The following is a 12,493-nucleotide window of genomic DNA, read 5'->3' on the forward strand; positions in this document are numbered from 1 at the left end:
AGACATGGTTTTAAATATAAATTTTATTAAACTGTTAACATCTATGCTTGCCTGTGATCAGGGCACAGATCATGGCCACTCTTTTGAGTGGGACAGCAGGACCTGTTCTGAGTTGGCCTCAGGCAGCTGCAATGTTGGTAGTTCTGTAGCTCTTCAGGTTCTGGAGCTGAAGGCAGGCAAGACGTGCAGTGAGTCTTCTGGGCCCTGCTCGGGTGGGGGTGAATGGGATTTGCAGCTCTTGGGTGCTTTCAGCTTGCACAGAGCCCAACCTGAAAGGAGAGAAGGGATTATACAGGAGTCACCCCTTGTGTTTTTTGTTTCCTGCGTCTAGGATATGCATTTGCTAGACAGGAATGTGGTGCCAAAGAGAAGGAAAGAAAAAAAATAAATAGAAGAAAGCTGGCAGTTACTTGAGCTACCACAGTTAAATTGTCATCTAGAAGTAGTTTGGGAATGAGATAGGACAGGAGAGTTGAAACTCTCCATGGAGACATCGAAGGGGACTTTGTCCTAATGCAGCTTCTTGAGACAAATGTGGGGTATTTGCCATGTGAAGGGGAGCATGCCCCTTTGGTGACTCTTGGCTAAGTCACATTTGTGTGGTTCTTCAGTAGAGATGGGGAAGACACCACTGTCTTTATTGCTTACAGTGGGTAATGGATGTAAAGATGTCATGAACAGTACAGTTCTACTCCACTTGAGGATGTTCAGGTTGCTTACTAAAAAGTAATTTATTTCTCAAGAGCAAATAATTTCTAAATTTCATAGCACATTTCAGTGACCTCTAACTGTTGTCTTATTTAATGTGTGTTTCTGACTGAGTCTTGTGGCCTTTCTCTGGTTATCATTTTTGTTGGCAGGAGGTTTTCCTCTTGCTGTCTATGCCTTTGATGTTGAAGCTTTCACAGATGCCATATTGGCTTCAACTTATGTATTACACATCTGTTGAAAGTTCTCTTAGCTGGCTTTTCTCCTTCTCAGTGTGAAAGTTGTCTGCATTATCTGTAAATAAAGGATGGGATGCTTAGGGCTTTCATGCTGTAGTGATATCTTCCTGCCATGTTGTTGCCTGGTTATTTTTGGGGACAGCTTTTCCTGTGCAAGGATTTCTCTTGCCTGTATTGTGTCTCTATTTGCTGTTCTTGGATCAGTCAGTTTGTGCTTACCTGTAATTCCTTTGTCTGTAAATGAGCCCTTGCCCTGCAACTGTGATCACACACTGCTCCAGGGGTTCCATGAGGGGGTTCTGGAGACTGATCTTTGCTGTGCTTGGCTCATACTGGACCATGTTTTCTGGGAACTGTTGAAAGAAGCAAATGAGCTGAAACTGAGAAAAAAAATTATATTCTTCTATGATTAAAGAGAGATATGTAATTTTTCAGTGCCTGAGCTCCCATTTGCCAGAAGAGACAAAGTCCAGCTTAATTTCTTCTGCTCTAGTTTCTCAGAGAGCCCCTGAGCACAGCAGAATTGTTTTGCTGCTTATGGCTATGAAAGCTGTTTTCTCCCTACTGCAGTGGCAGAATGACAGCCCAATCTTACCTCAATGGTGAGAGGGCACTCACAAATGCTGATTTCTTCCTGTGCCAGGTACATGTAGAAGGAGTCCTCGTCTCTCAGCACGGCAGTCAGCCTGAGCAGGTGGTTCTCTCCCAGCTCTTTTCCAAACCATGTGTAAGGCACAGAGACCTGCAGGTTATTGACTGCAACAGAGCGATGAAATAACAGGTGATGAGTGCAGTCTGGTCTTTTCCTGCGTGATTCCTAGGAGTTCAGTGCACAACATTGTACTAAAAGCTGCAGCATTGAAATGCTTAAGTGACCCAAATTTGATTTGCGGATTGAAAATCTCTAAGGTGATGTTGCCAAAGTGTTATTTCACAGAAGGGGTGAGGTTGGAATGAACAATAGGGAATCATCTGGTCCAACCTCCCTGCCCAAGCAGAGTCATCCCAGGGCACATGGCACAGGATTGTGTCCAGTCGATTCTGGAATATCTCCAATTAAGGAGACTCCACAATCTCTCTGGGAAATCACCTAGAATCAACTATTCAGCCAACCTTTTGTAAACCTAGGGCTAGGAGGATTTTTCTGTAATGAAAGCACTAGAGGACTTTTCTAGCCATGCACCTAGGAGAGTGCTTACCTGAATTGCTTTGGAGGTTAAAATGAAAATCTTCCTTCCAAAGTTGGGCAATGGGAACACCATTATAATGCAGAGCCTGGATCCCAACTACTAGATGAGTAGCCTTTTCTCTACCACTGTGGTTCAGCACTTCAATGGAAAGTGTAATATCTTGTCCCAGTTTCAAAGAACTGCTCGACTGGAGGCAGATGAAAAGGTTGACTGGGTCTTCCAGAGCAGTAGGAATGGAGATAAACTCTGTGCTGCTGCTGGTTGTCTCAAGTTCCTTCATATTTCTGTAGGCTTTGTCAAGTACTTTTTTTTCCTGGAGAGAACCTGTCACAAATAAGAAGCAGCGTATACTTTGGTACTCTTTCCTGTTTACTAGTGAGAAACAGCAGGAGAATGGCATTGATTTCTGGTAGTACTGTAGATAACTGTTTCTAAGAGCATAGAGAGATACCCTTTTGTGCATTGGAACAGTTTGACAGCTTCAGCTGTCAGGATATTCATTGGATGTGCCTGACAGATTCTACTTGGGAGTAGCTGTCATAGTTTTTAAAACACCTTGGTGCTAACATCTCTCAGAGTAGAGGAGGCAGCTGTTTTTTTTTACTGTAGCTAAGGCACAATTCCATGTTCTCATGTGTGGAGAAGTTGCAGTTGTCTCCTGCAGCCATGAAGACAACAAGCCACAGGTTAAGTGAGGTGGTAGGGTTGGGCCAGGGAAACAGCACTCAGATTCTGAAAGGGGAGATACCTGTTGAGGGAGAGATTTAGGCAGTATCTGAGAGCACACCAGTCCTTTTCAGAAAGCTAGAGTCTGAAATAATCTATCTATATTTACATTACAGAGGTAATGGGAGGTGGATGTCTAGAGATAACAGAAATGAGAAAAGGTACTCCAGACATGAAAGTGCTTGGTGAACAAACACCTGGTCTTCTAGAGACCTTAATGCCATAAAGCAGGATGAAGCTTGGGTAATGACCTCTACTTAGGCTTTGGAGACAGGGAGAATTAGGTGTTCTAGTGCCACTGAAGAAGGGGAAGTAGTGAGAAATGGATGACCCTGGTGCTCTGGTTTGGCTCTGCTCTAGTCTCCTTGCTTGTAATAGTGACAAGGAATGTGCTCAGCCCCATACCTTCCGGATACTTGTAGTTTTGTGTGATGTCCTCACAGCGTTCAGTGCCAACACTCTTGGTGCTGATGTTGTTACCGGTGTATTTTGTGCCACCAAAAGCTGGCTTGAGGGTGTCATCTGCTTTGTGTATCCAGACATGACACTTGGCATTGATGGCAGCAAAGAAGTAGGAGACATCATAATCAACTTGTGTGTCCCCTTCCTTGATGGCATGAACAGGGGCTGGCCCACAGAAGGATAGACCTGAAGAGAAAATGTGGTCCAGTTAAGATTCAGATGCTTTCCCAATTAAACCCATCCCTAGTTTAGACCTATACTGGTGAAGTATCTAGTTTAGGAGGCCATTAGGAAGCAGTTCATAGTTCTTAGAGCTATGTGAGCTACACAAACCAAACAAATGATAGTTCTGTGCCTAAAGTCACCAGAGTGAGTTCCTGTCCTTTTGCATCCTTCTGCTGAAAGATGGCAAAGGAGGAATATTGAACGGCTTTATTTGCGCCATGCTTCACTTCCCCCCTGGCCGTGCTCAAGCCCATCTCTGGTATCTTACCTTTGCTTTTTTCCTGGCAGGTGGCATCCAGTGCCTGCCACCCGCTGTACTGTGGTAGCAAATCTGTCCGAGCCATCCAGCATTCATTCCAAACATGGAAGGTCCTGCAAGAGGCAGCAGCATGAGCTTGTATCGAGGGACTGAGCCCTGAGATACAGTAAAGCTTTTGCCAAACCACAGCCAGTTAATGCTCCCTTGAAAGAGTTCAGTTCATATTGAGAAGAGCAAGAGCTCTGTGTGGGGAACAAGTGGAGTTTCTCCAGCTGGACTGGGCTATCATTCTTCTTTTGTGGGCCCTAGAGAAAGGGCACTTTTGAGTCTGGGTTGCAGCAGTTTATCAAGAACAGGTTTTGTAGACAGGATCTCAGCTGAGCTGTCTCCTGTCACCTCCTTGCAGCTGTTTTACCTCTTTCCTTTCCCCCATGTTTCATTTCCTACATCCAAGTATTGTCTCAAATTCTTTCTTGGGCCCTGCCATGTGTTCTTACCAGACACGAGCACTCTTGTCCTGTGTAAGCAGTGCCCCATCTTCATCATAATACTCATCCACACTCAGGCTGCTCTTGGTGTTGTGAGCCCACGTAAAGCCAGTGACCACTCTGGTAGGAATTCCCAGGCATCTCAGAACTGTGCAGAAGAGAGAGCTGTGAACCAGTTACACATCCCTAAGGGTGCCTCTGCTGACAGATACAGAGCTTCTTCTGGTGCTAGGCCTGTTAGGAATGGCACCAGGTCAGCTGTTTGGACTTTGCAAGAAGCATTGCTCCCTCAGGAAATAAGATTTCATAAGTGCATTCAGTGGATGGATGTACTGATACTCTTATCTCGAAGGTAGTGATGCTGAGTGTTGATGAGGAAGCTGAAGATCTGCATCTCACCTAAAGATTAAAGGCTATAGGAGCACTGTACCTGAACACAGGACTGCAGCAAACACCCAGCACCTCCCGTAGCGGACAGGCTGGAATTTTGATGCAATCCACTGCTGGAGGATGGGGCTGCTTCCCAGCCACTTGGAAGGGGGTGTCCCATTATAGGGTTGCCCAGGCTCACATTCTGTCAGGGTTCTAAACTCACTGCAGTTCAGCTGCAGAGAAGAAGAGAAAGATGTATTAAGGAATTGCCTCTCTTTGATAGGTCCGCCTGATCCTGTTTGTGGAAGTTACTCCCAAAGCAAATGAGACCAAGAGGACTTTTTCATGGCTGAGCAGAATAGGTGCAGCATCTCCTCTGAGATTTATTCAGTAAGTGCACTCTCACTGCTAAGAACCTCCTGCAGCACTATATTCTGCTGAGGGAGTACCAGGACAGGCTGGAGATGGGCAGGAGGTGTTGCTTGGAACGGGCTTCCCCTTTGGTCAGTGGTTTGGCCTGACCTGGGGTTGAGAAGGTGCTCCCTGGCTCTCTGCCCTCCTTACCATGGCAGCAACTGCTCGGCAGACGTGGACGGGGCTTTTGCGCTGGGCAGGATCCTTTTCTCTTTGGAAGTGCTCCCCTAGAGCCAGCAGGACGAAGCAGATGTCAACCATATGTTCCTCGAACTGAAACAAGTACACATCATTTCAGGAAATTCTCCATGAACTTCTGCTCTCTTGAGTCCCTACAAGGGTTTGTGGCTGTGCAGATTGTTTCTCCCTTTCTGCTGGTAGTTTTAGGTAAGTGGGCTGTGAAGGAGGGCTCCAGGCAGAGATTTGCAGAGGGAGCTGAGGACAGACCTCCAACTTTATTGAAGGTGGGAAATGCATCAGCATGATACTGTGACCCCTGATTGAAGGAAATTGATGCTTTTCTGGAGCACTCTCTAGCTTGGCACGGAGGTACTTTTGTGATCTGCTGGCACTAAAGTGAAATAGAATCCCATTCTAATCACTGGCTGTGTCAGATGGCCTTGGACAAACAGAAAGATCTTCTTGTCCTCACTTTATCTGTTATATAGAGACAGTATTACTAAGCTCTGTTAAATGCTTTTATACCTGTTGATGAAAGGAAGGAACACAAAGCTTAGATACAGATCAATGCCTTCCTTTATAGAGGATGGCCTGAGAAGGAAACTGAAATTACATGTTCTTGGTTATAGGACTTCATACACAGGCCCCTGTTCTCCTGCACAGGACGTAGTGGGTGCAGAGAACATGGAGATGGATAGAACTCTCATCAGAGCATCCTGTTCACACCAGATACATGCAGCTTTCCTCTGATGGTGATTGGAAGAGTGCACAGACATATTGGACCTCTTACTTACCTGACTGAAGTCCCAGGGTTGGGCTAGGATTGCATTTTCAGTCCCTTGGTAGATGATGCCATCTTGGTTTAAAATGTACTCCTGCCGCTGTGCCTCATTAGCCAAGAACACCTCATCGTCTAGATTAGAGGAAAAAAAGCATCAGGAAAAAAGCATTCCTGGTCTCAGAGGCACTTGCATCTCTCATCCATCAGCAGATTCCACTGTGCTTTGGCATTCTGCCCTGAAAAATACCACAGACTGTGAATCAGACAGGAAAGAAGAATTTTGTTGTTAATCTCCAGTTCCTTGTCCAAAAAGTTCCTCTGAACCCAGGCTGTTGCACTTGCTGGCTCTGCTACTCTCATGGCTGAAAAGTTCTAATACTAAGAAAGATAAAGTGGTCTTAAGCAGATCAATTACAATCTTGACTCATTCTAAAATCTCTGTTATAGAAAACAATCAAACATTTTTCCCTTAGCAGAAGGACAGGGTACCTGCAATGGAGTACTCAAAGGAAGAGAGAGAAGTGCTGAGGCAGGAAACTTTGGGCTTTATGAGCCCCTATCTCTCTCCTGAGGTGCTGAGAGGAGCAGGGCAGGTGTGGAAGGAGCACTGGGTGAGTCAGCCCCAGCCTCCTTCCATGGAGGCAGTGCCACAGCTCCAAAGTTGTTTTTGTGAAGGGACTGATCCCAGCCTGCCTTCTTGTTTCTGACCACCTACCTCGGCACCAGGGATTAAAAAGGAGGGTGAAGTTGCCCAGGAGTTGAAGGGATTTTGAGGCACGTAAAAGCAGAGTGTACTGGCCAATGGGGGCATTGGCAGGTGTGTTCACACACAGGGTCCAGAAGTTTGGGTGCTGTTCCTCCACTGCTGCGCTCCACTGCTTCTGGTCTCCCAGGCTGGAGATGGGAAATTCAGCCTGGATTTCATCTGCTTCAGAAGAATGTGGTCCTGCAGAGAAATCTGGTTGTGTTTACCAGATTTTACATTGTATTTATTCCTCACCTGTGCAGACTGCAGGGACCTTGTCTATCTCTGGAGCCATAGCTCTCCTTGTGAGAGGCTCATGATCCTTCAGCAGCTTAATGCCTGCTGAACATTGCTAAGGTCAGTATGTCGGTGTCCTCCAAGGTCAGCACGGCCTCCATGTTTGAAAGTGAGATGTGATTTCCATAGATTTATAGAAAGCAGGAACAGCCAGAATGGTGCAGCCCTGCTGTTGCTGGAATTTAGTTTCTTGTAACAAAAATCACAGCCCAGTGATCACAATATGGTAAAACAAGTTGGGGCTGAAAGCTGCTGCCCTTCTCAGGGGTCTCACTAGAAAACACTAACAGAAAAAATCTGTGACAGGCCAGCTAGGTTTGAACTTTCCTAACCCCAAAAGCCAGAAGAGATCCCATTAGTACTTTGAAATCATGGAATAGTGAACCTGTGTTGGTTATTGTGCTGCAGTGTCACTTCTGGAAGGGATCTGGTTGTGACCCTGCAGCAGCAGGAGATTACTTTGCATTACTTGAAGAAGTCACTGCCCTCACATCTAAATTTGGTCACTCCTGCCCAGCTCTGGGGATGGCTTTTGCCCCCAGCTCTGTTCTTCAGGTGGGTGGAGGAGCAGAGCTCTGGCAGGTTTGTAATGGCATTACCTGTCTGGGCGATGAGGAAGGTCCTCTTCATCTGCTGCAGGTAGTTGTGAATTGGAGCTGAGAAGCTCACAGTGATGGTGAATGGCTGTCCCCGCCTCACTATGAGCCTTTCAGTGCTGATTTCTTCTGTGTGGTGGTTTTTGTTATTCTCTGGGATCATGAAATCACATTTTTGGATGCTCAGACCTGTAGTGTGAGAAGATACAGAATGAGTTTGGGCTCACAGAATGTGAGCTCCTGCAGTTGGGCTCTGAGCTGCATTCTGGGACACACAAACAGCTGATCAGGTGTTTCTCCACCCAGACATTCTCCCCCTGACTTTGAGACTTTCTGTCCAGCAATGGTAGGGACCTGCACTCTGAGCTTGGTTGTTCTGATGTTGACTGTTGAGCTGGTGCAAACTTTGCTGCTGGTTCAAATGCACAGCTGGATCAAACACCAGTTTTCCTACTTTGTACCACATTTGTTGACAATGCTATACCCAGAGATGCAGGAGACAGAAAAGATGCTCCTCCTGTCTCCTACACAGGCTTTGTACACATCATGCATGCTTCTGTCCAGCACCAGGAGACAAAAAAATTGTCAGTTACTCCTTGCTTTATCTCAGCCTTGGGATCATCCTGACTTTATTTATCTCTTTGGTTTGTAGCTCATCACTAAGATCCCTGGCCCTGTGGTTTGTAACTGCTGCCCCTTATGTGACACGTGCTGTCACCCACCTCCCCTTTCTGACCTGTACTTCTCCCTCTGTTGCAGCTAAAAGTAATTAAAATCCATGGAACATTTCTCTGCTATCTAAATTGATTGCTCCTGTGCTAAAGCCATAACTGCTGTCTTTGCAGATTTCACTGTCTCCTGATGTCTTGTCCTGTCTTGTCCTCTGCATTGATACCTTCTCCCATTGTGGTTTCTCTTCTGTGTTTCTTGGTGACTCTTACTGGATTGTGTGCTTTGTTTCTCTTTTCCCCATATAAATTTTGTTTTCAGTGAATGATTCTGGTCCAGCTTTCAAATCCTATCATGTCCAGTTCAAAGCCCTGCACCAGTTCAGGCCTTATGGAGCCAGCTCTGACCTCATCTGTTTTCTTCTCTGTGGTGAAGATGTCTGTTCTGTCTATCTTAAAGAATAGTGAGTGAGGTGGAGTCTGGCTCCCTCTCCATCAAATGACTTTTCATGGACCTTACTGTCACTTTCTTCAAGCTTGCCTGGAACCTGGACTGTTTCCCTGCTCCAGGGGCTCAAGCACTTGGTCTCTGTTTCAGTTGTTGTTTAATTCCTCCCACCCCTCCCATTCCCTGTGCTGAGGATTCACTTACCTTTGCTTCCAGACTCTTGCCTGTCTGCCTTAGCTGCTTCTTGCTGCTTCTCAGACTCCTCTCAGACATCAATACCAGCTTTTGATTGCTGTGCCTTTTTGTGCAGTCTGCCATGCAAACTGAGCTCCCTAAGCCTTTGGAGCACTTGGCTCCTGCCCTGCAAGCTCAGCTCTTCCACAGGCCTCATGAGCTATGTCTTGGAGCAAGAACAGTTGCCTCTTCCTTACACACAGCTGGCAAATGCTTGGAACTAATAAAAATTATTTTTGTTTACCTTGGCCCATGGCTGGTTCCAGGTACCATGAAAATATTCAGCTTCTGCTTGCTCTGGTGGGCAGCGGCTCCTTCCTCCAGCTGTCTTAAAAACTGTCCTCTTGCAGAGTTGTTTGCTTGATTTCTTTGTACAGGGTGGGACGTGGTGCTGCCACCTTTCCTGCTTATCTGGTGTGCAGATGTTGAGGACTCTTTTATCTCTCAGACCACACTGAGGACAGGCTACAGAAGAGGTGAAGTTCCACAGTGGGATGCAAAGCATTTAGAGACAGCCAGTGACAATTCCTTCAAGGAGCCGTGCACTGAGGACCCCAGAGTAGGAAGTGTAAATCTTTACATGGCTCTAAACAGTGCACAGAGTGCACCCTTCAAGGGGTTAAAAAATACAGTCAGTAAATCCATTGCTCTTGTGCCTAATTCAGAAAAGTAAAACCACTTAAAAATGAGAAAATGTGTTAAAAGAAACAACAAAATTCATGTAACTTAATGCAGATTATTTAAAAATGTTGTGCTGGAGGCTTGGATTAAATACATTCTTAAAGTTTCTGTAATATAAGAGGAATGGCACTGGATTGATAATAATTGCTCAAAAGACAGGAAATAAGTTATCAGAAGTGAACAGCTTTCACTGTGGCGTGAGTCATCAATAGTTTTGCAGACACCCATGATCTCCAACAAACTCAAGAATAATTTGTGAAGTTGATTACATAATATAGTCCAGTTTCAGTCTAAGTAAATTGTAAACCAACTGATTGTGCTCAAATTTTCGATTTTCCTTGCATGATCCATGTTCTTAAATGCACCTTTGCAGTGTATGTATGAGTTTTGAACCTCTAAACAGAGTGGTTTAGAAACAGGGAAGTATCTGTCCCATCATCACTGCCTTCTAATGGCTGTGTGTACACACAGTACCATCTCTTGGTCAAATTGGCAACTGCAAGTAGGATTTCCTGAGTAGGATGTGCTTCAACTCTGAAAAGAGGTGTACTTATTGTCCCTTTGTATCTTTCTTGACACTGAAATGGGCTTAAAAACCCCATGGAGACGGTTAACACACAAAAGAGACTCCTGCATGTAGCAATCAAATGTTTGTACTGGCATTTCTTCGGATGAGAATGGGGCCCCTGTCCCCAGGCTGTCCCTACATCCAGGGCTGCCCTGTCCCAGGTGCAGAATCCAGCACTTGCCTTTGTTAAACTTAATTGGTTTTGTCACTTCTCTATCCACTGCATCCCTGACATGCTCCTAGAAATCCTGAGGAAAAGTAATCCATAAGATCCTTGCAAGTGTCCATCCTGCCTGGATCTTATTTTATTATCTTATACTGTGTAGGGATACTTGTTTTACAGGTCCAGACATAAATCCATAAAAACTTTATTACCTTTAAAAATAGAAGATTGAACTGTTTTGTGAGCATCTTTAATAACTGTCTCTCTCTGAATGTAGTGATCAAGAATTATATACACTCTTTTTGTGTGTCTACATTTCCAGCTTTGATGTGGCATACCCATGAATTAGATGGGAATTTTCATTTTGAGGGGAATTTTTTGTTGCTTTAGAGCAACAAGAAATGCTTACACTGTGCCTTTGGGTTTGTCCTTTACAGTGAGCAGTGCCCTCCACATTCAGTACAGGAGAGGGACAGACCAAGTAAAGCAGTGAGGCTTTGGTGGCAGAACAGTGTGATTTGAAACCAGCAACTTTGGCTATTTCTGGTTGATTTTGATTTTTTAAAAATCTGAATCGAGGAGCTTAGAAGAACAGAACGATGGGGAGAAACACTGACCACCCTGGAGGCTGATTTCAGTGTGTTTCAAGACAATTTATGGTGTGAATGTGTCATATCAGCGAGTGCCCATTGGATTTTTTTGGAGTGGTCAGACTGGAATGGGGGCTGGCTGGGTCAGCCTCTTGGGCATGCTCCTATTTAAGCTGCATATTTATAAAGAGAAATACTGACAATTAGACATATTTTACTCCACCGACTCCCACTGACTTTTGACCAAGGGCTGTGTAAAGATTGTAGGTTTGACAAAAGCGATTTAAATCCTTCCTCGGGCACTTACATGTTTTTCTCTGTAATAAACATTAGCGTAATTGAACAGTTGTCTCACTTCTCATGCAGGAAGAATGTTTCTCCTGCATGGCACTGGCCAGATCTGCATTTTCACACTCGGATTGAGCTGGGTGTGGTTGCTGAGGGCAGATGAAAATGCTGACACTGTGAAAAGCCAGCGAGTGTTGCAAAAATGGGAGCCTGTCCCAGGCTCTGCAGTGCTGCTTTCCCTTTGAACTGCAGCCTTCCTTTACAGGTTGTTAATTAGGATGAGGTCATTCCAAGCTCGTGTGACAAACACTGTTTGAAATAATTGCCTGGATTTTATTTAAGAGGGAATACTGAAGGAATTTGAATGTTTTGGCTGTACTGTGTGTTAAATGTAATGTCAGTCTTCATTCTTGCAAGATTTAATAAGATTTTCTGAAATACCATCACTACCTCAAGGCCTTTTCTGAGGCTAGTGGAGGATTGTATACCCTGACTCTCCAAGATCCTGCAAGACTTAATTGATAGGTGCAAAGCTACCTATTCCCCTCTCCTTTGCCTGGAGAAATCTGAATTCCTGTGTGTGTGTGTCCTTTTCAACCTTCATTCCAGTCTCTCCGGGCTGACTAGTTTTACCAAGCTTCCATATCCACTGTAAGTATATGTGTGGGTGGCAAAATATTGTAATTGATGTAATAAAATGGGACTTCACATGTTTTGAAGATTTTTGTTGGCTGTAAATCAAAGAAATATTTAAATGAGTCTTAAGTTTAATCTGTGTCACAGGCTCACTTTGTGTGCATGGGACATTCTTTCTGGGGAAGCTGGTCCTGCTTTGCTGGACATTACTGACTGACAGGAGGAAAAAGTCAAATTGTCTCTTAGAAGCATTCAGAGCTTTGTTATATTGGCTTGTTAACTCTGCAAGGAGTGAATGGGCACATTAGGGATTTAGATATGGGTGGCACAATGCCTCCCTCATGAATGAGGATCTGCTTTAAGCAGCTTTGTGGGCTGAGTGACTGTTAATTGTGAATTTTCATATGTCTTTCTGATGCCCTTACTTTTCTGCTTTTCTACATTTTTGTAGCTTCTCATTTTTCCAGTCATAAGAAGAGAGTTCTGTTGTAACACTGCCATATCTTATTGGTGTATTTTCTCTCTGGCAATAAGA

The 12,493-nt window shown here is 44.7% G+C and overlaps 1 protein-coding gene across 2 annotated transcripts; it reads right to left on the reverse strand.

Moving 5' to 3' along the window:
* Positions 1-5: 5 nt before the first annotated feature.
* EPB42 (erythrocyte membrane protein band 4.2) lies at positions 6-9,430 on the reverse strand. 2 transcript variants are annotated; one of them, XM_058850476.1, is made up of 13 exons: positions 9,277-9,430; positions 7,686-7,871; positions 6,760-6,990; positions 6,058-6,176; positions 5,234-5,356; positions 4,728-4,902; positions 4,307-4,445; positions 3,819-3,922; positions 3,269-3,511; positions 2,147-2,461; positions 1,543-1,703; positions 1,167-1,300; positions 6-269 (listed from the first exon to the last, which is right to left on the reverse strand). In XM_058850476.1, the coding sequence occupies exons 1-13, from the start codon at positions 9,284-9,286 to the stop codon at positions 119-121; spliced, it is 2,091 nt and encodes a 696-aa protein (XP_058706459.1). In that variant the 5' UTR covers positions 9,287-9,430; the 3' UTR covers positions 6-118. The 2 variants fall into 2 exon arrangements, with proteins under 2 accessions (XP_058706459.1, XP_058706458.1); XM_058850475.1 differs by having other exon boundaries at positions 1,167-1,327.
* Positions 9,431-12,493: the final 3,063 nt, after the last annotated feature.

The sequence above is a fragment of the Poecile atricapillus genome, chromosome 15, assembly GCF_030490865.1.
Source record: "Poecile atricapillus isolate bPoeAtr1 chromosome 15, bPoeAtr1.hap1, whole genome shotgun sequence".
Classification (NCBI taxonomy): domain Eukaryota; kingdom Metazoa; phylum Chordata; class Aves; order Passeriformes; family Paridae; genus Poecile; species Poecile atricapillus.

Coding starts and splice junctions, on each gene's coding strand:
- EPB42 (XM_058850475.1), bottom strand. Junction 6,177..6,759: donor TTTTAATCCCTGGTGCCGAG/GTAGGTGGTCAG, acceptor CCTCTAATCTAG/ACGATGAGGTGTTCTTGGCT. Junction 5,357..6,057: donor AACCCTGGGACTTCAGTCAG/GTAAGTAAGAGG, acceptor TACTTGTTTCAG/TTCGAGGAACATATGGTTGA.